The sequence below is a fragment of the Jaminaea rosea genome, assembly GCF_003144245.1.
Source record: "Jaminaea rosea strain MCA 5214 unplaced genomic scaffold BDZ90scaffold_4, whole genome shotgun sequence".
NCBI lineage: Eukaryota > Fungi > Basidiomycota > Exobasidiomycetes > Microstromatales > Jaminaea > Jaminaea rosea.
Window position 1 is genome coordinate 395,832 of NW_020289978.1, and position 23,410 is coordinate 419,241.

The 23,410-nt window shown below is 58.6% G+C and overlaps 13 protein-coding genes across 13 annotated transcripts; 6 read left to right on the forward strand and 7 right to left on the reverse strand.

Moving 5' to 3' along the window:
• Positions 1-501: 501 nt before the first annotated feature.
• On the forward strand, positions 502-1,900 carry BDZ90DRAFT_259443 (succinate dehydrogenase/fumarate reductase flavo protein; the record flags this gene model as incomplete). The annotated part of the gene is made up of 2 exons (XM_025508160.1): positions 502-931; positions 999-1,900. 2 exons carry the CDS (start codon positions 502-504, stop codon positions 1,898-1,900), a joined length of 1,332 nt encoding a protein of 443 aa, XP_025363011.1.
• BDZ90DRAFT_147415 (putative glutathione S-transferase) lies at positions 1,884-3,153 on the forward strand. Its single transcript, XM_025503509.1, has one exon. The coding sequence runs from the start codon at positions 2,237-2,239 to the stop codon at positions 2,954-2,956; it is 720 nt and encodes a 239-aa protein (XP_025363012.1). The 5' UTR covers positions 1,884-2,236; the 3' UTR covers positions 2,957-3,153.
• BDZ90DRAFT_238612 (hypothetical protein) lies at positions 2,996-6,390 on the reverse strand. The gene is made up of 3 exons (XM_025507344.1): positions 6,140-6,390; positions 5,424-6,058; positions 2,996-5,350 (listed from the first exon to the last, which is right to left on the reverse strand). The coding sequence occupies exons 1-3, from the start codon at positions 6,205-6,207 to the stop codon at positions 3,351-3,353; spliced, it is 2,703 nt and encodes a 900-aa protein (XP_025363013.1). The 5' UTR covers positions 6,208-6,390; the 3' UTR covers positions 2,996-3,350.
• Positions 6,391-6,596: 206 nt separating this feature from the next.
• On the reverse strand, positions 6,597-9,009 carry BDZ90DRAFT_231386 (MFS general substrate transporter). The gene is made up of 6 exons (XM_025505841.1): positions 8,403-9,009; positions 8,164-8,292; positions 7,509-8,097; positions 7,341-7,436; positions 6,996-7,259; positions 6,597-6,918 (listed from the first exon to the last, which is right to left on the reverse strand). Exons 1-6 carry the CDS (start codon positions 8,603-8,605, stop codon positions 6,637-6,639), a joined length of 1,563 nt encoding a protein of 520 aa, XP_025363014.1. The 5' UTR covers positions 8,606-9,009; the 3' UTR covers positions 6,597-6,636.
• A 780-nt stretch (positions 9,010-9,789) lies between these two features.
• Positions 9,790-10,698, forward strand: BDZ90DRAFT_259446 (hypothetical protein; the record flags this gene model as incomplete). The annotated part of the gene is made up of 2 exons (XM_025508161.1): positions 9,790-10,198; positions 10,280-10,698. 2 exons carry the CDS (start codon positions 9,790-9,792, stop codon positions 10,696-10,698), a joined length of 828 nt encoding a protein of 275 aa, XP_025363015.1.
• Positions 10,688-12,097, reverse strand: BDZ90DRAFT_231388 (putative ERG25-C-4 methyl sterol oxidase). Its single transcript, XM_025505842.1, has 2 exons — positions 11,865-12,097; positions 10,688-11,784 (listed from the first exon to the last, which is right to left on the reverse strand). The coding sequence occupies exons 1-2, from the start codon at positions 12,022-12,024 to the stop codon at positions 10,973-10,975; spliced, it is 972 nt and encodes a 323-aa protein (XP_025363016.1). The 5' UTR covers positions 12,025-12,097; the 3' UTR covers positions 10,688-10,972.
• Positions 12,098-13,276: 1,179 nt separating this feature from the next.
• Positions 13,277-14,257, reverse strand: BDZ90DRAFT_147628 (hypothetical protein). Its single transcript, XM_025503510.1, has one exon. The coding sequence runs from the start codon at positions 14,043-14,045 to the stop codon at positions 13,440-13,442; it is 606 nt and encodes a 201-aa protein (XP_025363017.1). The 5' UTR covers positions 14,046-14,257; the 3' UTR covers positions 13,277-13,439.
• An 87-nt stretch (positions 14,258-14,344) lies between these two features.
• On the reverse strand, positions 14,345-15,328 carry BDZ90DRAFT_231389 (organic hydroperoxide resistance protein). The gene is made up of 3 exons (XM_025505843.1): positions 14,877-15,328; positions 14,663-14,802; positions 14,345-14,575 (listed from the first exon to the last, which is right to left on the reverse strand). The coding sequence occupies exons 1-3, from the start codon at positions 15,240-15,242 to the stop codon at positions 14,539-14,541; spliced, it is 543 nt and encodes a 180-aa protein (XP_025363018.1). The 5' UTR covers positions 15,243-15,328; the 3' UTR covers positions 14,345-14,538.
• An 836-nt stretch (positions 15,329-16,164) lies between these two features.
• On the forward strand, positions 16,165-17,545 carry BDZ90DRAFT_231390 (NADH-quinone oxidoreductase). The gene is made up of 2 exons (XM_025505844.1): positions 16,165-16,620; positions 16,820-17,545. Exons 1-2 carry the CDS (start codon positions 16,215-16,217, stop codon positions 17,251-17,253), a joined length of 840 nt encoding a protein of 279 aa, XP_025363019.1. The 5' UTR covers positions 16,165-16,214; the 3' UTR covers positions 17,254-17,545.
• Positions 17,528-18,217, reverse strand: BDZ90DRAFT_250894 (hypothetical protein; the record flags this gene model as incomplete). Its single annotated transcript, XM_025507714.1, has 2 exons — positions 17,528-17,849; positions 17,941-18,217. 2 exons carry the CDS (start codon positions 18,215-18,217, stop codon positions 17,536-17,538), a joined length of 591 nt encoding a protein of 196 aa, XP_025363020.1. The 3' UTR covers positions 17,528-17,535.
• A 133-nt stretch (positions 18,218-18,350) lies between these two features.
• On the forward strand, positions 18,351-20,250 carry BDZ90DRAFT_231391 (histone acetyltransferase ELP3). The gene has a single exon (XM_025505845.1). The coding sequence runs from the start codon at positions 18,419-18,421 to the stop codon at positions 20,174-20,176; it is 1,758 nt and encodes a 585-aa protein (XP_025363021.1). The 5' UTR covers positions 18,351-18,418; the 3' UTR covers positions 20,177-20,250.
• BDZ90DRAFT_259452 (hypothetical protein) lies at positions 20,249-20,734 on the reverse strand (the record flags this gene model as incomplete). Its single annotated transcript, XM_025508162.1, has 2 exons — positions 20,249-20,392; positions 20,474-20,734. 2 exons carry the CDS (start codon positions 20,732-20,734, stop codon positions 20,249-20,251), a joined length of 405 nt encoding a protein of 134 aa, XP_025363022.1.
• A 618-nt stretch (positions 20,735-21,352) lies between these two features.
• BDZ90DRAFT_259453 (hypothetical protein) lies at positions 21,353-23,394 on the forward strand (the record flags this gene model as incomplete). Its single annotated transcript, XM_025508163.1, has 2 exons — positions 21,353-21,951; positions 22,020-23,394. The coding sequence occupies 2 exons, from the start codon at positions 21,353-21,355 to the stop codon at positions 23,392-23,394; spliced, it is 1,974 nt and encodes a 657-aa protein (XP_025363023.1).
• Between the last annotated feature and the right edge of the window lie 16 nt (positions 23,395-23,410).

Genomic DNA, 23,410 nt, shown 5'->3' on the forward strand with positions numbered 1-23,410 from the left:
ACAGGAGCCGCCGGCAGTAGCGGCGCTAGCGTGCGGCGACTTTCGTGCCGTGTGGTGCGAGCCCGCGCACGGACTCCTCTGATTCAAAATGCGGGGACGGGCAGCCGTTTCTTCTTTGGCCTCCTTTACTCACATCGACAGCTCAACGATATGGCCATCACAGAGCAACAGGGCGCCTGTCCAACGTCGTGCGACGTTCTCGTCGTCGGCTCAGGGAACGCGGCCTGTTGTGCTGCCATCTCCGCAATCGACGCAGGCGCCACTCACGTTCTGATGATAGACTGTGCTCCCCCTTCCGAGCCCGGAGGCAACACATACTACACAGCGGGCTCAATGCGTACCGTCTTCTCCTCCTTTAAGAAAGACCTCTGCTCGCTACCACTACATAATGTCACGGAGGATATGGTGGAGCGAATCGAGATGACACCCTATTCAAGGGAGGATTTTCTGGGCGATTTGACGAAAGTAACGGGCGGAAGGTGCGATGAGACTATGGCAACAATGCTGGTCGAGGAGAGCTGGGAGGGGATCCAGTGGCTGGCAAAGAGAGTAGGCGTAAGATTCAGATTACCCTTCGAGAGGCAGGCGTATGAGGTCGAGCCAAGAACGGATGATCCGAGCAAGAAGAGGTGGAGATGTTGGGGAGGGCTGTACATCAATACGATGGGTGGAGGGAAGGGGCTGGTGGAGGATGAGCTGAAGGCGTGTAAGACGGCAGGAGTGGACATACACTGGAAGACAAAGGCCGAAGAGCTGTGGCTCGACAAGACTGCGAAGGAGGTCAAAGGACTCATCGTGACCACGGCCGGCGGTCAGCGTCAGAAAATCGTAGCGAGAGGTGGCGTAGTACTGGCTTGTGGAGGGTACGAGTCGTCAAAGGAGCTCAGAGGCCAATTGATGGGACCAGAGTGGGCTTCAGCATACGTACGAGGTGAGTGCTCGAAGGTGAGGCCACGCCCTACCATCCACAGCTAACCCCTCATCTCCTGCGCTCACAGGCACACCACACAACGATGGCACAGCCCTACGTTTGGGCGCTCAAGTCACTGCTCTCCGCAAGGGCCAATTCGGGGACGGAGCCTGCCACTCGACTTGCTGGGACGCACACGCTCCTCGAGACCGTGGCGACGTAAGCATGACAAACCAATTCACCAAATCAGGCTACCCGCTAGGCATCTTCGTCGACTCATCGGGCCGACGCTTCGTTGATGAGGGAGAGGATTTGCGCAATTACACATATGCGAAGATGGGACAGGCAATCTTGAAAAGGCCGGATAGATTGGCCGTGCAAATCTGGGACGCGAGAACGAGTGGGATGTTGAGAGATGAGGAGTACGCGGACGAGTTCTGCCAACATAAGGTGCGTGGAGAGACATTGGAGGAACTGGCGGAAAAGCTGGCGAAGGTGGAGATTGGGGATAGTAGAAGGGCCCTGCGAGATCCTCAGGCGCTCATCGACGAGGTGCGTTCCTACAACAGGGCAATTTACGCGGCGAGAGCAGGGCAGAAGGACGTGGCGCAAGGCTTTGAGCCATCGATCAAGGATGGGCTGATTGCTCCTGCGCCGCCTCTTGCGGTGCCCAAGTCCAATTGGGCTCTACCTATCGACAAGGGGCCTTATCTTGCCGTAGTTGTAAGCACAGGGGTCACTTTCACCTTTGGCGGATTACACATCGATGCGCAAAGTGGACAGGTGCAGAGGCGTCGGGAAGGCCAAGAAGGAGGCACGGACGCGACAGAAGGCATCGTAGGTCTCTACGCAGCGGGAGAGGCGGCTGGAGGGCTGTTCTGGGGCAATTACCCAGGTGGAAGCGGGTTGACAGCTGGCCTAGTCTGGGGCAGAAGGGCTGGTCGCGCTGCGGCCGAGGCTGGAGAAAACGCGAATAGCGCGACGACGTGACTGCTGTTCGAAAGGATGCCCCACGCCGCGCTTCAGAGGCGTACCATCTTGTCAAACGATGGGCTCAAGGACTTTCGGCTCTTGGCTCCTCCGGATTGGCACCCCATGCTTGTTTGGCCGTCGCTGTCACAGCGCATCTATCATTTCCTCCACTCGCCGCTGCACGATCTCCGGCAGGTCCGGGTCTTGCTCGCTAGTCGAAATAGCACAATTTCGGCTCTCGGATCTCGACTTCCTTCTGCCTGAACCTTTTTGTCGCCCCCTCTCTACCACTTGCTCCGGTCTGCGCCATATACACTGTTTCACCTTCCCTCTTCTCCTAACACCTCACCCATCATGACCACATCGCAACCGCAGCTCACCGTACATCACCTGCAGCGCGGCCAGTCGGAGCGCATCCTCTGGCTTCTCGAGGAGCTCTCTTTATCCTATCACCTCGTCATTCACAAGCGTGCCCCGCTTCTCGCCCCCGAATCACTCAAAGCCGTCTCATCGCAAGGTGTTGCTCCCGTCCTAGTTGACGGCGACTTGACTCTCAGCGAGAGCATGGCGATCGCGACGTGGATCCTCAACAAGCACGCACCTGCAAATCCACAAAGCGCAGCTGTTGCCTCCTCCCTCGTGCCAGGACCGGACAGTCCCAACTATGCGCCTTACCTGTACTGGCTCTACTTCATCCTCACGAGCGTCCAGCCCGCGCAATCTTGCTGCATGATGGCCTACTTTGACCAGAACCTCACAGACAAGCCCGACTCAATTGCCAAGGCAGCCCCCCGAGGCAGGCTGCAAAAGTTCCTAGGCATGCTAGAGGAGCGACTGGCATCTTCCCCTTACTTGGCGGGCGAGGAGTTTACCTTGGCAGATCTCATGGCCCTCTGGCCGTTGGCGGGAGCGAGAACCTTCATTCCGTATAGTCTGGCAAGATACCCAAAGGTGCTGGCGTACGTGCAGAAGGTGGCTGCTAGGCCTGCTTATAGGAAGGCGATGCAGAAGGGAGATGAAGGGCTGCCGATTCTGGATGGCGCTGAGCCGGTCGAGAGGAAGGCGCACTTCTGATGAGGTGATCAGAGGGAGAGCCAGGCAAGTAGAGCGCAGCCGAAGACGTGGACATGAGAATGAGATATGAGATATTCTGAGAATACAACAAGAGTGGAGAAGATGTCATAGACGCGCGAGCTCGGTCCTTCTCGTCGTCGCCAAGCCCGCTTGACGAGGGAGGAGGCGGGGGTGACGGGTGCGTCTAATCCGGATGAGGCCGAGTCGAGCTCTGTAGGTGACAGTTGGTAGCGGTGAGGGACAGAAGAGAGGAGGGCATGGGCGAAAGAGAGAGAGGGGAGGGGAGGGACAGGCAGGAGGGGACGGAGGGTGGTATTGAAATGAAGGGGATGAGTCCAAAGCTGTCTTGTCGCGCCTGAAGCAAGTCACCTTCGATAAGTCTCTGCGCGCATGCTCAGTCGTCCTCTCCATCGTCCATGGCAGCCTCGAGCTCGTGCTCCAAGTCCTCCATGAAGGCTTGGGTGTCATCCCCATCGGCGGCGCCATCTGACGCCGAAGAATCAACGCTGTTGGTATGCGAGCGCGACTGGCCTGGTGGCGGCGGCTGCTTGCGTGGCGATTTTGCCTTCGCTGACGATGTCTCACCTGCGCCGTCGACGACTTGTGTAGAGACGTCGCCTGTAGCTCGGTAGGTGCCATCAGGCTGCTTCGTCGCCGTGGCCACCATGCGTCGCCTCTTGTTGCCTCCGTCGCTCGTCGATGAGGAGGGAGGGTCTTCCACGAGGCGAATGCTCTGACTGCTTTCCCCCAGCCCATCTCCATTGACTGATGGCGTCGAGCGGCGGCTGCGTTTTCCTGCCGGCCGCTTGCGTCGTCCGGAGGGAGTATTGGTACCGTCCACCTGACCGTCGTCCTCATCGTCGTCACCAAAGAAAACTGACCCGCCTTCGTCCTCCCCAGCCTCATCGTCTCCTTCGCTGCCGTCAAGGAACTCCTGCAGCTCCTTGTCCGCCTCAGCCCAGCCGACCGCATCAAGAGCCCAGGAGTCTTGCGAACCAGAGGAGGGAGCGTTACCCCCGCCAGCTGGGGCGGACGATGAGGGCGCGCCTTGCCCGTTGCTGGGCCCTGTGCTGCTACCAACCCCTTTGTCGCCACCAGTCTCCAGCGCCTCCTGCGACCCGGCTGTGGTATCATCGTCTCCATCCATCGCAAAGTCCAGGTCGTCCGAACTGAGATCATCATCTGTGGGATGAGCGCTCGAAACGACGTCATCTCCGTTTCCGATGCACGGTGGCAAGGCGTAGGGCTCCTCGGGCATCTTGTGCCAATGCGCAATGGAGTCGTGCAGCCAGCTCGGCCATACAACCTGCGTCCCCTGCTGCCTCTGCGCCGCCTGCACCTTTGCTGTGCCCACCTTCGCCGCGACCAGATGCGTGGTCTCCGCCTTGAGCTCGGGCGCACATGTGGCGCCGTACTCAATTGCCATCCAGAAGTACTCCGAGTCGTCGAGCCGGCCGCTCAGCGGGATTAGCGAAGAGAAGACGATATCGCAATCGCTGAGGACGCGCTTCTTGAGCTCGCTAATGATGGCCATGACCGTCGGCTTGACGGGACCAGTCGAAGAGGACGCAGTGGAGGAGTCGGGATCGCTTGGCTGCGAGCTGGTGGTCGCTCCGGGATAAATCTTAACGTATTCGTCCCATCGTGAGAACCACGTCGTGTGAATCTCGTCCAAGATTTCCTTGACACGATCCAGCTCGCGATCAGTGTCTCGCAAGAGAGCGTGGGCAGGTGCTTGCGGCGGAGGTGCATCAGAGTCGCTCGGCGCGGGAGGAGGAGGAGCTGGAGGCGATGTCTCGTATTGATTTTGATGAGTTGTGCCATTCGTGGCTGGCGCGACCTCCGCTGCAGCTGAGCTGGGCGTTTCGTCCTTCACAGGCGTTGCGCTGCTCTCCGAGGCGGGTGACACACCTTCACTCGCCGGGGTAGACCGATTGGATGAGGTGATGCCAAACTTCTCGTCGAGCTGCTCCTGCATACGAGCGAGTGGTCTGGCGTCGAGCTGCTCGCTAACGATCGACTTTTGGCTCTGCTCCGCCTTGACCTTGACTTCGCGCTCAGCTGAACGAGCCTCTTCCTTCTCTGCCGCATCATTGAGCTTGTCCGTGGGTGAGCGCGTATCTTTTGCAGGCGGAGGCGGCGGTGGTGGCTGCGGCGACGACGAATCGGCAGCCTCAGAGGGAGCAGTGGTATCAGATGAGGAAGAGGCAACTGAGCCGGCGTCAGGGCTTGAGACGGGTGCAGAGTCTGGAGTCGCTGAGGATGAGGAGGAAGAAGCAGATGATGATGATTCAAGAGGAGTTGCTGCTGGTGTCGCTGGTGTTGAGGTGCCTGGGCCGGTCTGAGCGGGCAGAAAGCCGGCATTGATGTCGCCGCTGCCCACGAAGAAGTCGTCTGAGAGGAGGAGCCGGCAAAGAGGGCGAAGAGTAAGTGAGAAGCCCCGCTCGCATGCGGCAGTCGTACCCACATGGTATGACTTTGATCAAGTTCGGACTCCATTGCCATACGTCCCCACGATCATCAATGATGACTACCATACTCGTGTCCATCGGGAACAGCCTTGAAAGGCTCTTCTGCACCAGACTGCCATTCTCATCTCTCGACAAGATTCTCGTCCCGAAGAGCGCGCCATCCGGGTCGACGAGCTTGCAGACGCAATCAGCGTACGATCGTGTGCCCATTGTGTAGACGTGGAGCTCATACTTCTCGGATAGTTTATGCAGGAACTCATGTAGGCCAGGCCTCGGCTTGACATAGTACCAGCAGCCCTCATTATCATCCGCTGAAGAAGACGAGGAGCCTTGCTGCTTCGGATCTTTGCCAGCATCGAGAATGGCTTTGCCGTCCATTCCCAATCGAAAGCTCCCGACGCCCTTCAACGCCTCGTAATTGGGGTTCTCGGGGTTGCGTAGCCATTCTCCAACCGTTGGGTCGACTGTAGCGTGGATGATCGTTTGATCAAGATCGACGATGAGGGCGAGCTTGCGCTGGTCTAACAGATGCTTCGTCGATTCCGTATCGAGGCGCCTTGCCTCTTGGCGCGATACTGTGACTGACTCGGTGTCGTGCATCATCGATATAGAGCCAGATGTCTGGTCATCGCTGCGCAGTTCAGTCGCCAAGGAGCAACATTGGTCAGTCGAATCTATCACGCGCATCGCATATACTGCACATGGCACTCACCTCAAGACCATGCCGCAAATGGCGCACATGCCCCCTGCCTGGATGGGGTGGTCGCAAGTGGATGCCATTGGCTGCTGCGCCCGTCCTGGGCGATGTGAGACGAACGATTCTTGGAAGCACAGCAGCCGGTGATCGAGACGGGGAGAGACGGTTTTGCTCTCGACAGGAGGTGCAAGCAAGGCGTGCGTGGCTGGGAAGCGCGAGTGAAAGCCCCCGCTGGAGGGCAAGTCGTGTAGTGGAATGAATGATGGTGCAAAGCCAAGATGTCTTTGCCCTCGTCTCGACCCTCCATCATCGCGACGCGCAGGGCGGCAGAGGCGGGCTGAGATGCAGATGAGTTCCAGGCAACAAAGCAGAGCAACAGGCAAGGCAGCGGCCGACGGCTCAGGGCGGGAGCGGCTTTGCGGACGGGCCACTCGACTCGTTCACTCGGCCATCCCTCGAGGCTCTACGACGACGATGATGATGATGACGATGGTATTTCTGATCAAGGCGAATCACACGAGGTAGCGGAAATGAAGCCTGGCTCGCTCGACACGCTGCTCATCCGTCAAAGGCTCAGCGTTCTCCTCATCATCGGCAGAAGGGAGCGGCACAGGGGGACCCTGCGTCCTGTCGAGCTCCTTGTTGAGTCGCTGGAGGTGGAGCTTGAGGACGACACCGCAGGTGATGCAGACAATGAAGGCGCAGGCTGCAATAGTGTAGCTGCGCCAGTAGGTGGGTCCCCAAGCCTTGGGCCACACGTACGAGCCAGTGAGATTGGCCAGGTTCGAGAGACACTAAGGAGGGGGCGCAGGGTAGCAGTGGTTAGCTTACGCTCTTCAATACCGCTTTCAGGTGTAACGACTAGACTCACGTTGATCATACCGAGTCCAGCAGCGCGCTTGTATGCAGGGCGTGGAATCGTGTTCGACGCCCAGCTCAATACAATGACGTACCCTGCGTAGCTAGAGGCCATGACAAAGATACCAAAGAAGCGAGCACCAACGGCCTTGGTAGAGGCAGCGATGATGAAGCCAATGATGCCCACGACGAGCGGGCCGGCCATGTGCCAAAAGCGCTCTCCCTTACGGTCGGCATGTAGAGCGTTGAGGTAGACAGCGACGAAGGCCACAAACCACTGCGAGCGATGCGAAGAAGAGAGGTGAGAATGTCAGGGCTCTGCGCGTCATCAAGCGGCTCTCCTACTGCTTGTACGCACAGGCGGAACGGTGATGAGCAGCGTCTCAATCTTGCCATAACCAAGAGTCCCGACCAATGTAGGGAAGAAGGCATTGAAACTGCAGCCGAGGGTGACCTGAAAAAAGGGGCGACGATGCGCTGTCAGCCTCAGCTATTCGCGTCTCCTTTCACACCGACGCCAACTTACCGCAAAGAGCATGAGCGTGAGGATCCAGACCTTGATGTCCTTGGCCGCGAGGATGAAGCCACTGAAAGGAGAAGGAGGCTCCTCGTGGCCCGTGTCTCCGACGTCCTCCTTGAGACGCTGCACGGCTACGGCAAGCTCCTCCTGGGTGAACCAGACCTTGGTGTTCTCAGGGAAGTCGGGAAGCAGGAACATGACGCCGATACCGACACCGACGGTGATGGCCCCCATGATGATGAACAGCCAGCGCCATGCTGCGATACCTCTCACGCCCTCCATGTTGCCCAGAATGCCGGCGGCGATGAGACCTGCGAAGGCGTTGCTAGCAATGCTCGCAGCGTAGAACAAGGCCGTCCTGACAGTGATCTCGCGACGAGTGTACCACCTCGAAAGGAGGAAGAGAACTCCGGGGAACCAAGGTGCTTCCACGGCACCCAGAATGACACGAATGGCGGCCAATTGGTGGAATGAGTGGACTGCGCCAGTGGCTCCTGAGACGACGCCCCATAGGATGATGAAGGTGCCGAGGTAAATGCTGGGTCGTCCGCAGTAGGCGAGCATCAAGTTGGATGGAACCTGCATGGCGATGTAACTGAGAGAGGGCCACTATGAGTCTCGAAGTCGTATCGAGGTTCGGCAGCTACGTGAGCTTACTCACAGAGGGTAGAGGAGGGCAAGCGCCGTCTGGTATTGGACGTCGGTCAGCTTGAGGTCCCTCTCAAGTCCAGATAGACGGGCTTGACTGATCGAGTTCCTGTCGATGTAGTTGAGCACATAGACAAGCAGGCTGACAAGGTCGTATGAAAAGAGATGTTGAGGGGCAGGGAGGACCGTAGACGGTGACGCGTGAGCGCCGCACTCGATCGCTTCGGCAACGGGACAATCGGGAACACTTACACGATTGGCAGCATGATGAAGTCAAGCTTACGCTTCAACTTTTTCTCGACTTGTCGTCTGTGGGCAAGAAGCTCGGCCTCCTTGCCCGCAGTGAGTGTAGGGGTAGCATGGTCGCCGTTGTGAGGCGCGTCGCTCGTCTCGTGGATGTCGCCATCGTGCTTCTTCTCGTCGAGGGAGAGGACCTTGCGCAATTGAGCTGCCATCGTTGGCGAGCAGGCGGAACAAGAACGGATAGATGAGGAAGAGGGTGAAGGCGGACTAGTAGGTGAGAAAGGAAGAAGAGGGAAAACGTACCTGGCGCACACCTCCCACTTTATACGTCAGGTGCAGCGACAAAGGGGATCGAAAAAAGAAGTACGACTGCACAGAGCTAGCAAGGCACACCGAGCCAAGACATGATCCACGATGCACTTGATGCAGGGAGAGATCTTGACGGTCCTTGACCCGGTAGACTGTTGAAGTGGGAGAACCAGAGAGGATTGTCGTCAGAGGTGGGAGCCCCAGACACACTTCGCAGCCTGCCGACCTGGGCCCCGCGGGGAGATTGAGTCTGGATTTCACGGCGGCGGCCTCGCCGAGCTTGACTTTTTGCGCTTCTTCTGGAGAGAGAAGCAGGGCAGAGGAGGAGGCGGAAGACGCGGACTGCAGCGGATTGCAGGCCGTGGTGCGTCGTGCTTCAGTTGGACTGATCGGCGCTGCGATTGATAGACATTAGGGTACGGCAGTCGCACGGCAGTAACGGAGGAGCGCGGGGCAAAAGGACCAACGATTGGGCTCCGAGGCCATTCATGATCTGCCTGATTCTCGACTCCTTCGCCACGGCGACTTTCCGAGTTGAGCGTGGGAGGCGTGCGACCACGCATTCCTTCGAGCGTGGCGTACCTTGGCGTATTGCGATGGCTGGTCGGCTCTGCTGCGATCAATTGTTCTGCGGGTGGCTTTTCAAGGGGCGAGTGACAAGCTTCATGCAAATGTTCGGACCATCGCCTCTAGCGTCGTGATGGTCAACCATGCTCACAAAGGATGGCGGAGCCTCCGGTCTGATCACTCAGCGGTGTCGAGCTCCCATCAGCCGCGGCTCATCCCGCCTCGGAGCTCACCATCAATCGCCTGCCTCGTCTGCATTGTTGGATATCACGGACGAAGGCGGCCGATCACTAACCAGTGACAATCGATTGCGAGCAGCAGGAACAAGTGGCTGTCAGAGAAGGCATCGGTGCAACGAGAGCGGGGTGCATGTGTTGCGGGCGGTCATGCGTAGCTTTGGGACGATCGAAACGAGGAAAGATGTCCCTTTCCGTCGCTCCACTTTCTGTTGCATCATCCCTTCCTACTCAATTGGACTTCCGTCAGCCTGGTCGAAGCCACTTGACTGCGCTGCTCCGAGATGGTACTGCAGAACAAGTACAAAGCGCGTGCCTCGAGACGATACCAAGCCGCTCGTGGGGGCGGTAGCGGAGCAGGTGAGCGAGGGAGAGGCAGGGGCAGAGGTCGGGGCAGAGGTCGTGGAGGTGCGCACGGTACTCATGGACAACAGCGGGGGGAGGGCTCAGAGGAGGACGATCAAGAGAGCGAGGGTGAGGAAGAAGAAGGAGCAGGAGCGGACGAGGAGGTCGAGGAAGTAGAAGGCGAAGCAGAAGGACCAAGCACGTCCGCAGCCGCCAGCAGCGCGACAAAGAAGGAAGACTCATCGTCTTCTACCCGCTCAAAGTACGCACGACGCAAACTTGAAAGCAACGCCTGGCGCTTCGAACATCCGAGCGACGAAGAGAAGGAGGACCAAGAACAAGAACCTGGTACGTACAGTGATCCCCATTGCGTTGGCGCTGCTCTTGGCGCGGCTGTGAGCTGACTTGAAGATTTGGACGCACGCACAGAGCCGGAAGTCGACCTCAGCTCCGTCTTCGCAAAGGCACGAATCGATCATGCTGCCGCGCAGGACCGTTCGCATCCCGCTGCAAATCAAGACGACGATGATGATGATGTGGATACGACTCTCGCGCACCTCCACGACCGCGATCGCGAACGGCGTCGACAGCAAGACGTCCCGCGACGCCCAACGCACAGTGTGACGGCCGCGCCCGCAGGCTACGAGGAGGCCCTAGCCGCCAATCGGGCAGTAGCTGAGCGAGGCGATGCAGGACTGAGACGCTGGGGTCAGATGGAGGCTGGGTTGAAGCAGAGGGCTGACGTTGGCAGAGGAAGAGGAGGAATCGGAGCCAGGAAGGAGGACAAGGGAGAAAAACAGCCCGCCACGCTCGAGGGGCAAGACTTCTTAGACTCGATGCTGGCATGAGCGCGTGCAAGATGCTTTGTATTTGTATAGAGTGTAAAGAGAGAATTTGACAAAAGAGGCAGCACAGACTCTAGATGCACGTCCGGTGAGGGGCAAGAGCTTCGGTAGAGCAGGCTGCCTTGTAAGATGAGGTGGGGAGCGGTGAGTTGGTATCTACGTTTAGGTGAAAAGAGAGAAGGGGTAGCGGTGTGGCGTGGAGTGAGAAGACTCGAAAAGTTCCTGTGAGAGAGCCACCGAGCCAATGGAGTGCCATAATGGTTGATTGAGCGCCCGCCTACTGCACCTTCTTGTGCACAGCGGACTTGCTCAGTGGCGCACCCGTAGCCGTCTTGCTCGCAGGCTTCGTAGGCCACTCGAGGCCCTCCTCCTTGGCCTTCCTCTTCTCCTCTGCCTGCCTAGCCCTGTAGCGCTTGTACGAGGCGTCGGTGCCCATGAAGTGGTCCCACCACCTGAAGCTCGTCGAGTAGCAGCCCACGAATGCCATGTGGTGGTGGTCGTGGTGATCCGCTCCAGCCCAGAAAGGAATCCAGTTGTGCATCGAGATGGGGAAGTCGTAGCCCGAGTGAGCGTCAATTGCCTGGAAGAGACGGAGCGTGACCCAGATGTAGACGGTGAGGATGTGCAGGTCCTTGGTGATTGCGCAGTAAAGGAAAGGACCGCCTACGGTTCCCATGCCGAGAATGAGGACCTCGAGCGGGTGGGCGTACTCTGCAGCCAGACCGAAGGGGGCTGAGAACTCGTGATGCTTCTTGTGGATGTGCTTGTAGAGGGGGCCCCAGTGCAGAGCGCGATGCGCCCAGTAGTGGAACATGTCCTCGAAGACGAAGAAGCAACCGATTTGAATGAGGATTTTGGTCCACGAGGGGAAGGGCACCTCGTGTGTCGCGAGTCCAAGATACTCGCAAAGTGGGTGGAAGGACCAGATCTGAGGGAGCTCGACGGTGAAGTGGGTGAGGAGCACGTAACGCGTGCACTTCCACTGCTGCTCAGGAGTGGGAACACGGTCTTCTTGGATCTTGTACTTGCGCATGGAAGGCATTGAGTCGATGATGATCCAAGGAATGGCTCGTCCGAAGTAGACGATCTCTGTGGGGCCAGAATAAAGACGGTGTCAGCCTTGCCGTTGCCACAGCATGGTATCTCCTTCCGTCCTCGCCAGCACTCACCGTGCATCAAGAAGCTCATCAAGCCAGTTGCAATGACGGGGTTGCCAATCCAGATGTACCAGTTCATCCAAGCCTTCTCGAGGAAGTTGAGCGCAGCGACGTCCGTGCCCTGATAGAGGTCAGCACCCCAGAGAGGAGCAACGGGCGCGGCAGCAGCCATGGTAGCATTCATGCCATTGGCAGCAGCGCCACCGAAGCTGCCGAAGTTGGGCAGATGCGACGTAAGGATGTCCATACGCGGCAAGTCTAAAGAGACGGGAGGGAGAAGGGGGAAAGGGTAGTGATGAGGAAGAAGGAGAAAAGGAGGAAAGGTAGAATCGAAGAAGGGCCAACAAACAGAGCAGACAGAAAGCCAGGCGGCTATTCGGCGGCGAGCGGGAAAGCGGGCAGCCGCGGCGGACCTGGGCGACGTTTTGGCAGCACTGCACGGTTAGTTAGGCTCAAGTCATCTGAACCGCCCTTCTTTGGCGGACGCCCCAGGCAATGCAGCCGACCGAATTTCGCGCTTCAAGAGCTTCGAGGGCTTCTCCGCTGCCAGTTCCGCCGCCCGTCCGCCACCACCAGCACGCACGCACGCGCACGCGAAGGAGAGACGACGGCGACTCACTCTGAGTGGAAGCCGCATCCTACAGGCCACGTCAAAGCTGTGCAAGGCCAAGTGCGACGATGGCGCTGATTGACCTCGCAAAACAGAGAACGGTCGCCGCTATCGTGACCGTGACCGTGACCGTGTCCGCAGCTGGAGCTGAAGCCGGGTGGAGCATCAAGGCAGGCAAGGGTGTCGCACGACAGGCCGACTGACTGCGACAGGCTGCGCTACTATCAATTATCGATTCATACCACGCTAGAATACTAGAACGCTGCTCAGATCCCTCTCACTGGCCTGACTTCGCTCGCCAATCTTCTGAGCTCCCACTTCAAGTCCTCCCGTCTCTTATCGGCCTTCGACATCGGTGTGCTGGCCCCTTTGCCCGCCTTTGAGCCGCTCACGTTTGAAGACAGACTCTTCAGTGGCGCGCCAGAGGGGCCTGTACCCGTCACGGGAACGTAATCGTCGTCGTCAACGTCTCCGCCGCGATGTGTGCGCCGGCCGCGACGACCGTTAATCGTGCTGTGATCGTCACGCTGCGAATGCCGCCTTTCCTTCTCCTCCGCATCGTCCGCCTCACCTTGAATCTCCTCCTCCGCCTCGCCTTCGCCCTCGCCCTCATCGCTCCCGCTCCACGGGTCTGTGGCATGACGCAGCGCATCGACGATATCTTCAAATAGCAGCGTCACCGTATCTGGGTCATCTCTGACCACCTCTGGTCGAAAGTAGACGGAGATGAAGGGATGGAGTAAGGGAAGGGGATGAGCGTAGGCTACGAACCAGTCGATGCTGCTCGTGTTGCTGCTGCCGCGCCGTGAGGCCGGTGAAGCGGTTCCGTAGCTGACTACTTCCCAGCGAATGTCCTTGCCGAGCGCTTTTTGCACAGTAGCGCGATTTGGACGGTAGATGAGGCTGCGATGGAGGAGTGGGCGATGGCGGTCAGCTCGTGAGGACCCATGTTGCGTGCTCAAGCGCTCCCGGCCAGCTCACCACTTGGCGCCCTTTTCCTCCCACATTCGTCCCGATACGGCCACCCTCCTCTCGCCCGAGCGCTGGTCCTCATCCTCCGGCGTCCCGCCCTCCTTTCTCCGTCTTTCCGCAGCCCTCTTCGCTTTGGCATCTTCGTGCACCCGCTGGAGGAGCGTCTTGGCTTGGAACGAGGCAATCTCATAGAAGGCCCACTCTGCGTCCATTTCCCCTCCTCCTTCACTGCGAGGCGTGAATTTGGCGCGGACATTGCGACGGGCTCGCCATGAGGCGGCCGAGCTTGCTACCAGCTGCCATTCACCGGTGACTTGGGAGGCCGTCATGCTTTTGACGGGAAAGAGGTGAGGGACGGGTGGGAGCTGACGTGATACGGAGGAGTTGGATGAGGAGGCAGTTGGTGGAGGGTGAGCATGGAGATGAGAGCTACCAGCTGCTGATCGACCTCGAGTAGCGTCGCGCGAAGCCTCTCCAGCTCCTTGTTGTTCAGCTCGCTGGTAGACTTCATTAGCAGTCGCCAAGTCCGCCCGACTAGCCGGTGTATCCTTGGGTGCAGAGGCTATGTCACCATGAGCGGCGTAGTCAACAGAGGCGGCAGCGAGGGACATCGTGACCTCACGCGAGCCGTGTCGAGATTGTCGAAAGGAGGAAGGAGTGGATGTCTGCGATGTTCAATGAGGTCCTTCCACCTAAGGCACAGCGGACGACCACTTTGCTCGACACTGCCTGACTGCCAATTCTCCGACCGGCAAAGCGGCTTCGATTCCTCCACGTCTGGGGGCGTCGAGCCGTGAATGCCGGAGGGGATCTTCGCATCGCGCGTGGCGCCAGCCATCGAGTGCCAGATCATCAGCGAGACAGTCGAGCGAGAGACTCATGTTCGGACAGTGAGAGCGAGATGTACAGCGACTTCATCGTTGACAACGTTGACAATAATGATGCAAGGACTCAGCAATTGGCTCGCAGGGTTGACGCGGGGTGGCATGGCGGATCTGCCAGCCTGACTGTCACTTCAAGTCGCCGAGCCGATCCATGCTCAACGCCCAAGATCGAGGCATGCATTGCAATCCTATCAAATTATCGAACATCTCTACAGAGTCTCTACTGAACATTGATGCTGACGGGCACGTTGTTGCGACTGTCACGCGGGCGATGGAGGAGAAGTGACATGGTCAGCACCGGGAAGCAGCGGCGTCTTGATCGTCGGGCCTCGTCTCGCACTCACGTAGCGTTCGAGTAGGGGCAAACCTGGTGCGCCTGATCGACAAGAGACTGCAGCTTGTTCTTGTCGGAGAGGCTCGATTTGATCGTCAGGTCTACGGCAATGGCAAAGCCCTCAGATCCTTCGGGGGGTCCGATGTGGACCTGTTCAGGGGTGCAGAGAGAAGATCAGTTACGGCCACAAAGCCCTTCGACCCGCTGCACTCGCGCCCACTCACAAGAGCATCGACAGAGGTGTCAGAGGGAAGCTGCTCCTTGGCGTTCCTCGCAACAAGCTGGAGAGCCGAGAGGAAGCACGACGAGTACGCCAGGGAGAAGAGCTCCTCTGGGTTGTTACCCGCACCGTTGCCTCCCAGCTCCTTGGGCAGGCCAAGGCTGACCTCAAGGCCGACCTGGTCGCCAACGAGGAGAGCGTGGCCGTCACGACCTTTGCCCTCTGCTCGGCCGTGAGCCGTGTACTGCTTCTTGGCAAGGTTGGTGATGCTGCGGGCAGCAGGAATTGAGGCTTGGCCGACTCGCGGCGTGACCTGGCTTGCAGTGCGCAACGAGGCGCGGAGAAGCGTGGGAGTGCGGGCAGCGATCATGATGATGAGTGTGGATGTAGTGGGGAAGATAGAGGGGCAAGAAGGGATGAGGGGTTCCAGAGGCAGGAGACGGGAGAAATATGAGGTGATTGTAGCTGCTTGCCTTGTTCTGCCCTGTGCCTCCGGGCATTTGGCCAGCCTGTCATTCAGCTCTCACTGAAAGTCGACGGCCTCTGGTCTCAGCCCGAAAGCCCACAGCGGTGGAGGAGTGAGGCGGGCGCGAGGCGCGAGGCGCGAGACAGCGGCAGGCAGGCAGGGAGGGAGGCAGCCACAGCACCTCGATCGATTGCTTGTAGTGATGACGAAGTTGACGCTACTCAGTTGGTAGCATGGTGAGACCTGTCTCGGTGTGTGACGTAGATGAGTGCGAGTATCACGAGACTGCCGATGCGATGATCAATCAATCTCGCCCTGCTCGCTGCGAGCTGTGGCTTCACAAGCTGGCGACTACCAGGAGGAGGGAACACGCCAAAGCCCTTGCAATGCGTCCATGGGTCAAAGTCGCCCTGACATCGGAAAATCTACTCGAAGAGGCACTCACACATATCGATGCTGCTTCGCTGCTTATTGAAGTGCTTGCCAGAAGGCAGGACAAACCTCGACATCAGGCACTCACCGTGGCGTCAGAGTGAGCACGCCTCAGCCATGGAAGAGGCTATTTGGTCGGTGAGAAACGCTTCGCTACCTCCCCTCTGATGACCATCGCGCAATTCATTCATTCATCATCATCTGCCTACCGCTGTCTCTTCAACAGCGATGCCATCGCACGCACCATGGCTGATCAATCGACGCCTTTTGTAATCCGAGGCACCTGGCTCGTCGGGCGCGCGCGGAAGAAGGAGCTGGCCTGGGTCGAGGCGGCGGCGGCGCCGTGGGACTGACTGCCACGCCTCAACGACACAACTCCAATTGCCAACGACTACTTCGACCTCATTTCTCCGTCTCGCCACCACTCCTCGTACCCTCGCCATCATGTCGTCGTCAACGCTCAGCAGGTCAATTCTGCGAACGGCAGCACTGGCATCGCGATCAGCAGCAGGCAGCAGCAGCAGCGTCGCCCCTAGGGTGCTTGCCGCCTCCTCGTCTTCTTCATCACGCATCCTCTCATCGCTGCCTCCCTTTGCGGCTGGCGCTTCTCACTTCTCGTCCTCAGCTCTTTCTCGCGCTGTAGAGCGACCGATGACGGGGCCTACGCACATTTCGCCACGCAAGCCGGCAGACGCCGACCAGACGTCAATGACGGGGACCCTGGACCATCAGGCAGCGGAGGCTCTTAGGGCCAAGACGGACGGGCAGGCAGTATACCCAGACTACTCGAAGGGGCCAAGCGCTATCGACAAGGCAGCGAAACTCTTCTTTTTCACGGAGATTCTGAGGGGTGAGTAGTAGTAGTAGGGCTCGAGAGAGTGCGACAGAATGTCGTGTGGCGAGGCGAGGTGGTGGCTGCCCTGCATCCTCGAGAGAGGTGGCAACGGCAGCGATTCCTCAGCAAAGCCACACGCAAGCATCTCTGGTTCATCACTCATCATTTGAACACCGTCCACTGACGGTGCACTTCTCCCTGCGTCCCTCGTCAGGCATGTGGATCGTCCTTGAAAACTTCTTCCGCCCTCCCTACACCATCATGTACCCCTACGAGAAGGGACCGCTCTCTCCCCGCTTCCGTGGCGAGCACGCTCTTCGTCGTTACGCCTCAGGAGAGGAGCGCTGCATCGCCTGCAAGCTGTGCGAGGCCATCTGCCCCGCTCAGGCCATCACCATCGAGTCGGAGCCCCGCGAGGACGGAGCTCGCCGCACGACGCGCTACGACATCGACATGACCAAGTGCATCTACTGTGGATTCTGTCAGGAGGCTTGCCCTGTTGACGCCATTGTTGAGACGCAGAACACCGACTACTCGACCGAGTGGAGGGAGGAGCTCCTTTACAACAAGGAGAAGCTGCTCGCAAACGGCGACAAGGCTGAGGCCGAGTACGCCGCTAACCTGCAGGCCGACCACCTCTACCGCTAATCGTGCGGGGACAATAGCAGCGACTGCTGGTGGTGGCGTAGGCTGGCTAAAGCTCGAGTTACGCGCAGTGAGGGCGCAATGACGATGGACAGGAGTGTAGCGAGGGGCGCGGGTGACCTCTGCGTCGGGCACTCTGTTCGTCTTGAGGTTTTTGAACCAGGAATATCATACACCCTCTTTGATCCCAAAATGCACGCTGCAGACGAGTCTGGCGATGGCAAAGCGTGATCAGATGTGGCGAACAGCCGGGAGAACATTGCACGATTTGGTATTGCTTCCTTGTTAGGCCAACCTGTCACAGATCAAAGTCATCGTCATCATCGTCGAGGCCTGCCTTTTTGCGATTGTACTATTGTACGTGTGAGCGAAGAAAGAGGTAATCAGCTGCTGAGATGCGTCCCTCTGGCGTCTGGCCAAACTCACTGTGATCTTGGGACCAGCTCCCCCACTGCCATCTCCGCGCTCGACCTGCTCGAGGAGGTCCACAAGCTGAGCCTCATTGATCCTCTGCCTGATTTGGCCAGACTGAGCCATCTGAATGATGAGGTTGGTGATACCCTGCGCCTTCTGTGGCTTGACGAGGGAGATGCGTGATACTGCACGCCGGCGAGGGAGGGCGTCGTGAGCAAATCTTCGCGGCAGGCAGTCGTAGTCGTAGCTCGCATGACGTGACGCCTGCCTACTTACGCCTCTCTCTCGCATCTGAATCGAGAATGGTGCTGAGCATCTGCCTCTTCTGCTCCTCCATCTGAGCCATGCGTTGCCCCTGGTCTTGACTACCTTCGCCGCCGTCGTCGTCATCATCACCCGCACCTCTCCTTGCTCCGCCGCCTTGCTTACCGCCCAGCTGAGAGAGGAACGAGGAAGAGGGCCCTTGAGAGCCTGCTCCTCCACCGCCGCCACCCTGCTGCTGGAGCTGTTGCATCCTTGCTCGACGAATGGCTTGCAGCTCGTCGTCTTCCATGATTGCGCTGGCTGAAATGGGAAGTTGAGAAGGCGGAGGCGGGAGTGTCTTGGTTGGTCGACTCTGCGCGGCAGGACCGTCGTCGCCTGGACGAGAGACGCAGGTTGCGTCCACTCCCGTTCGACATTTTGGACTTGAGCGCCACTTTGTCTCTCCATTTCCAATCCACGTCTTCACCCTCGTCTTGTCCGCCCAACCAGCATGGTCTCGTCCTCAACGGGCACAACTTCAGCAGAGTCGCTCCTCAAAGTCTGCGCAGAGGTCGTCGCTGGCCTCATTTCAGCACACGAGTCGCACTCGCCCGTCTCCCTCTCTGAGCTGCGAAAGAAGGCATGTCGCAAGCACAAGCACAAGGGCGTCCCACGCCTCACAGACATCATCGCCTCCATCCCTGAAGCATACCGCCCTTTACTCCTCCCAGCACTTCGAGCAAAGCCAATTCGCTCCGCCTCAGGCATCGCAGTTGTAGCCGTGATGTGCAAGCCACACCGCTGCCCACACATAGCCATGACGGGCAACGTGTGCGTCTACTGCCCAGGTGGGCCAGACTCGGACTTTGAGTATTCGACGCAGAGCTACACGGGCTACGAGCCGACATCCATGCGAGCCATTAGAGCACGATACGACCCATACGAGCAGAGCAGAGGCAGAGTCGCCCAGCTGCGTGAGCTTGGCCACTCGGTAGACAAGGTCGAGTACATCATCATGGGAGGGACGTTCATGTCGCTCAGTGAGGAGTACCGGAACAAGTTCATTGCTCAGCTGCATAACGCCTTGAGTGGACACACGGGAATGGATGTAGACGAGGCCGTCAGATACTCAGAGCGCTCCCCTACCAAGTGCATCGGTATCACCATCGAGACTCGCCCGGACTACTGCTTGCCACCGCACCTCTCTCAACTACTGAGATACGGTTGTACCCGCCTGGAGATCGGTGTGCAATCCGTATACGAGGATGTGGCACGCGATACCAATCGAGGCCACACGGTCAAGGCCACCTGTGAAACTTTCGAGCTAGCAAAGGAGGCAGGCTACAAGGTCGTTACGCATATGATGCCCGATCTGCCCAACGTAGGCTACGAACGAGATATGGAGCAATTCGTGGAGATGTTCAGCAACCCGGCATTCAGGCCTGACGGACTCAAGATCTACCCGACACTCGTCATCCGCGGTACAGGCCTGTACGAGCTCTGGCGCACGGGCAGATACAAGAACTACTCGCCCTCCTTCCTCGTCGACCTTGTCGCTCGCATCCTCGCACTCGTTCCACCCTGGACGAGAGTCTACCGCGTGCAGAGGGACATCCCTATGCCTCTGGTCTCGTCGGGCGTGGAGAACGGGAACCTTCGCGAGCTGGCATTGCAGCGTATGCGGGACTTTGGCCTGGAGTGCCGTGATGTGAGGACGAGGGAGGTGGGGATTCACGAGATCCATAACAAGGTGCTGCCCGAGGACGTCGAGCTCGTGCGCAGGGACTACGTGGCTAATGGAGGTTGGGAAACCTTCCTGAGTTACGAGGATCCGAAACGCGATATCCTCGTGGCATTGCTCCGTCTCAGAAAGTGCAACGATACCTCGACGTTCAGGGAAGAGCTTGTCAGGAGTAGCGAAGAAGAACAAGAGGCTGGCGTCGGGGCAGGACCTGGCGGAGCGAGTATGGTGCGCGAGCTGCATACATATGGGACTGCGGTGGGCATTCACTCGAGGGACCCAACCAAGTTCCAGCATCAAGGGTTTGGAACGTTGCTCATGGAAGAGGCGGAACGAATCAGCAGGGAAGAGCATCAATCGACGAAGCTGGCTGTCATCTCTGGTGTGGGGACGAGGGACTTCTACCGCAGGCTGGGCTACGAGCTGGATGGCGTTTACATGAGCAAGGGTTTGCGCAGCGTGCAGAAGCTCAAGGGGCCATCTACGCCGGATGACGACGACGACGACGACGATGACGAATGGTGGTAGTGGGTCACGATCCGTAGCAGATAGAATTCCCCGGCTCGCAATGTACAACATCGCCTCGTGTCCGTGATGCCTCTACTGCGTCGACTTCCTCTCAGGCTGAAGCTCTTTCGGCAGCGAGTTCTCTTCTCCCCTCGCCCTCGCAGCGCCCTGTTGTACCTCCTTGTCGTTTCCTGTGAATTTGCCGGCAAAGTACTTGGCATGGCCTTGCACTTGCTCCTGTGGGAAGAAAGAGGGGGCGAATGAAAGATGGTCAGCTGCTGCGCACCATCTGCCCGTGATCTCCCAAGCCCTGCGCACCTTGAACGAAACGTCCTTGGAGGCCTCAACGCCAAAGATCGGAGCCTCCTTGGCCGTCCTGGGAATCTCTGGATCAAGCTGCGCCGATCCCGGGATGGCAGGGGTGTGCTTGTTGTCTGCGGACCCGGCGCCAACTCCAGATGCTGTGGCTGATCCGGTGGTCGTCGACCCGGCGGGCGCATTTGAGCCAATGTTGGCTCCAGCGTCCGTCTGGGGGACGCTGCCTTGTGCTTCGGTGTTCCTGATGGCGTTGGCGGACATGATTGGTGTTGTTTTGGTGATGGGTGAGGTTGGAAAGAGACAAGATCAGGCGGACGAGATGCGATGCAGCCTCGCTCCGGTGACGTCAGGCCAAGCAGTGCACGGACGGGGAGCGGTGCAGCGGCACCTAGAGCTCGAGGTGCTCGCAACGCGAAGTGAGGACTCCTATCAAGCTATCGAAGCCACCAACAGGTCAATCATCAACCAAGTCAGACCCATTCGCTACGCCTGAGAGACTCAATGAGAAGATCGCGATAGAGCAAGAGAAGATCGAGGAAGCAGGTGCACTCCAATACCAGTCTCACGGCACGCGATGAGCCCGTCACTTTGGTGCCTGAGTGGGCAGGAGAAAGCTGCGCGCCTCGCTGATGCCCACCCACGACGAGCAGCCAATGCTTGGAGTGATGACACCCGAGCAGGCACAAGCGGGCGTCGAGTTGGCGCGTCTAACATCGAACAGTCAGCCGTCCCGTCCCTCTCTCCTCTTCATGTCTTCTTCCATCGCTCTCGACCTTTGACTCCAAGTCCTCATCACCACATAGCGGCAGCTCACTCATCGCAGGAGAGAGTAGACTCGCTCAGCCAGTCTGTCCCATCATCAGCGCATGAAGGCCGCCCATGACCAGCTCGGTAACCTCAGGCATCCCCTTAACGAAGGCGGCTCTTCGAGCTCTCAGCCACGGGCGATCTCAAGTCTCCTTCCTCCAAGAGCATTACGCGAAGGATCCGTGGGACTACCCACCGCCCGCTCCCCCTCATCTCGCTCGTACCTCAGCTACAGAACCGCCAGCCTTCACGCCCAAAGGCGAAGCGGCCCTCGCTCAGCTGCCGTACGACCTCAAGTTCAAGATTCTACTCGAGGCCAGCCGTATCGACCCTCACTGTGCTTTTTCGGTGGCTCTGACTTGCCGTATCCTCGCTCATCATGTGCAACGAGACCCTTTCTCTGGCCTCAAGCAGGTCATCTATATCACCAGACATGAATGCAGGGAATTTGTGAGGGCCCTGGAAAGCATCCGCCAGGGACGCACCGATGGCCGAAGCGTCAAAGGCCTCTTCCATACATATCCAGCTGGCGATCCTTTTTGTCCTGCTGAAATCGAGTGGAATGGCGCAATCTTTCGCAGCATGGACCTCAGTGACCAGCTTTTCGAGGCTTGCCCCAACTCTTACGTCCACCACAACTGGTGCGCGAGCACGCGCAGCTTTCCACGCGCGTAAGCAGCAGCGCAGATACTCGACGAGCATCGCAGCAATGTGACTGACACTATCATATTTCTGTTAGCGTCGACTGGAATCCCTGCACGGGCGGCCGCCACAGAAGAGACAAGATGCTCCGTCTGCACGCCATGAGACCTCACGTTGGAGCGAACGGAGGAACAGAAACGCACAACCTCGAAGATGCGGATCTGCTTCGATGGACACGCCCAATTGGCTGGCATGAGCTCGCAGAGAAGGAGGAATTCTGGTATTACGTCCTCGTCGAGCGTCCAAAGCGAAGGGGCAACGGAGCCTTTACCTTCATTGTCGAGCTAAGTCCACGCGCGACCTGGGAGCAGCTCTGCGACATGGCTCGACTCGTGGAGCGTACTGCCCTGCGCTACCGCAAGGAGACTGATCAAGAGCCCGCATTCTTCGTAAACTTCATTCACCACCTCTTGGACAACTGTGTCAAAGGCCACGAATGGACGGAGATGGAAGCCAACAGGCAGTGCGCGCGCTCGGTCTCTGGGAAGCCTTCGTGGTGGTCAGCATCAGACCTGAAACAAATTACGGTACAGGACGCCATCAATGCTCCTTCACCGATATCAATCGCGGCTCACGGCGCCGCCCAGAATGTTTTGCTGTGGGATGCGAGCTGGGCTGATGATGCGATGGGCATCGCCCCAGACGATGCGGAGGAGCTCAAACGCCGCCGACATCTCTTGAAGACAGAGTCTCCCTGGATTGGGATCGAGGAAGGTCACGATGACTATTGGCCCACCCGTCCATCGACACCAGAGAAGAAAAAGAAAAAGAAGGACGATGACGCAGACTACCGACCGGACGGCAAGAAGAAACCCGATACGAGCAGGAAGAAGTCGGAAGATAGCGCAGCCTGGGACCAGGACACGGAGCGTTCGGAGGATCTGGATTCGGATGAAAAAGCAGAGAATGAGAGGATCGCAGACGAGTACCACCAAGAGCGCTACCGCTATGGACCGGGAACCCCGAGCGAGGACGATCCTTGGGAGACGCCTCCTCCAGAGCTGGACGTCTGGATAGCAGCATCTGACTCCGAGGCGGCCCCAGAGCCGAGTGCATGGGACGAGCCATACACTCCTGCGTCCACGCCCAAAGCTGTCAAGGCATCGTTTTCGAGGAAGAAGAAAGCAACCGCTCCTGAGAAGCAGCAGACAGGTCGATCCAAGCAGCAGGCAGTATCGTCAAAGGAAGCCGGCCCGTCGAAGCAGGCAGGCTCGTCAAAGGGGGCGAGCTCCTCGAAGCAAGCAGGAGCATCACGGCAGGCAGCGCAGATGGATTCCGACCGCACCTCTCTTCCTTGCAGCAGAGACAAGCCCACGGGCACTACCAAGAGGGCGGCTCTGAGCGTGTCGGACCCGCAACGCCAGTCGACTCCAGCTGGCAAGAAGACGGGGAAAAGGGGCCGGCGCAAGTAGCAGCGGCTGGGGGGGA

What these genes read in the sequence shown, in the direction of transcription:
- BDZ90DRAFT_238612 (XM_025507344.1), bottom strand. Translation starts at nt 6,207, where the DNA reads ATGGCATCCACTTGCGACCACCCCATCCAGGCAGGGGGCATGTGCGCC. An exon ending in ATTTGCGGCATGGTCTTGAG is followed by an intron (nt 6,059 to 6,139) that starts GTGAGTGCCATG and finishes TGAACTGCGCAG; the next exon opens with CGATGACCAGACATCTGGCT. An exon ending in CTTGATCAAAGTCATACCAT is followed by an intron (nt 5,351 to 5,423) that starts GTGGGTACGACT and finishes TCCTCCTCTCAG; the next exon opens with ACGACTTCTTCGTGGGCAGC.
- BDZ90DRAFT_231388 (XM_025505842.1), bottom strand. Translation starts at nt 12,024, where the DNA reads ATGGCTGCTGCCGCGCCCGTTGCTCCTCTCTGGGGTGCTGACCTCTAT. An exon ending in GATGAGCTTCTTGATGCACG is followed by an intron (nt 11,785 to 11,864) that starts GTGAGTGCTGGC and finishes CTGGCCCCACAG; the next exon opens with AGATCGTCTACTTCGGACGA.
- BDZ90DRAFT_231386 (XM_025505841.1), bottom strand. Translation starts at nt 8,605, where the DNA reads ATGGCAGCTCAATTGCGCAAGGTCCTCTCCCTCGACGAGAAGAAGCAC. An exon ending in TTCATCATGCTGCCAATCGT is followed by an intron (nt 8,293 to 8,402) that starts GTAAGTGTTCCC and finishes CGACCTTGTCAG; the next exon opens with CCTGCTTGTCTATGTGCTCA. An exon ending in TGCTCATCACCGTTCCGCCT is followed by an intron (nt 7,260 to 7,340) that starts GTGCGTACAAGC and finishes CATCGCTCGCAG; the next exon opens with TGGTTTGTGGCCTTCGTCGC.
- BDZ90DRAFT_147628 (XM_025503510.1), bottom strand. Translation starts at nt 14,045, where the DNA reads ATGTCCCTCGCTGCCGCCTCTGTTGACTACGCCGCTCATGGTGACATA.
- BDZ90DRAFT_231389 (XM_025505843.1), bottom strand. Translation starts at nt 15,242, where the DNA reads ATGATCGCTGCCCGCACTCCCACGCTTCTCCGCGCCTCGTTGCGCACT. An exon ending in ACACCTCTGTCGATGCTCTT is followed by an intron (nt 14,803 to 14,876) that starts GTGAGTGGGCGC and finishes ACCCCTGAACAG; the next exon opens with GTCCACATCGGACCCCCCGA. An exon ending in TGCCCCTACTCGAACGCTAC is followed by an intron (nt 14,576 to 14,662) that starts GTGAGTGCGAGA and finishes CCCGCGTGACAG; the next exon opens with TCGCAACAACGTGCCCGTCA.
- BDZ90DRAFT_231390 (XM_025505844.1), top strand. Translation starts at nt 16,215, where the DNA reads ATGTCGTCGTCAACGCTCAGCAGGTCAATTCTGCGAACGGCAGCACTG. An exon ending in TTTCACGGAGATTCTGAGGG is followed by an intron (nt 16,621 to 16,819) that starts GTGAGTAGTAGT and finishes GTCCCTCGTCAG; the next exon opens with GCATGTGGATCGTCCTTGAA.
- BDZ90DRAFT_147415 (XM_025503509.1), top strand. Translation starts at nt 2,237, where the DNA reads ATGACCACATCGCAACCGCAGCTCACCGTACATCACCTGCAGCGCGGC.
- BDZ90DRAFT_231391 (XM_025505845.1), top strand. Translation starts at nt 18,419, where the DNA reads ATGGTCTCGTCCTCAACGGGCACAACTTCAGCAGAGTCGCTCCTCAAA.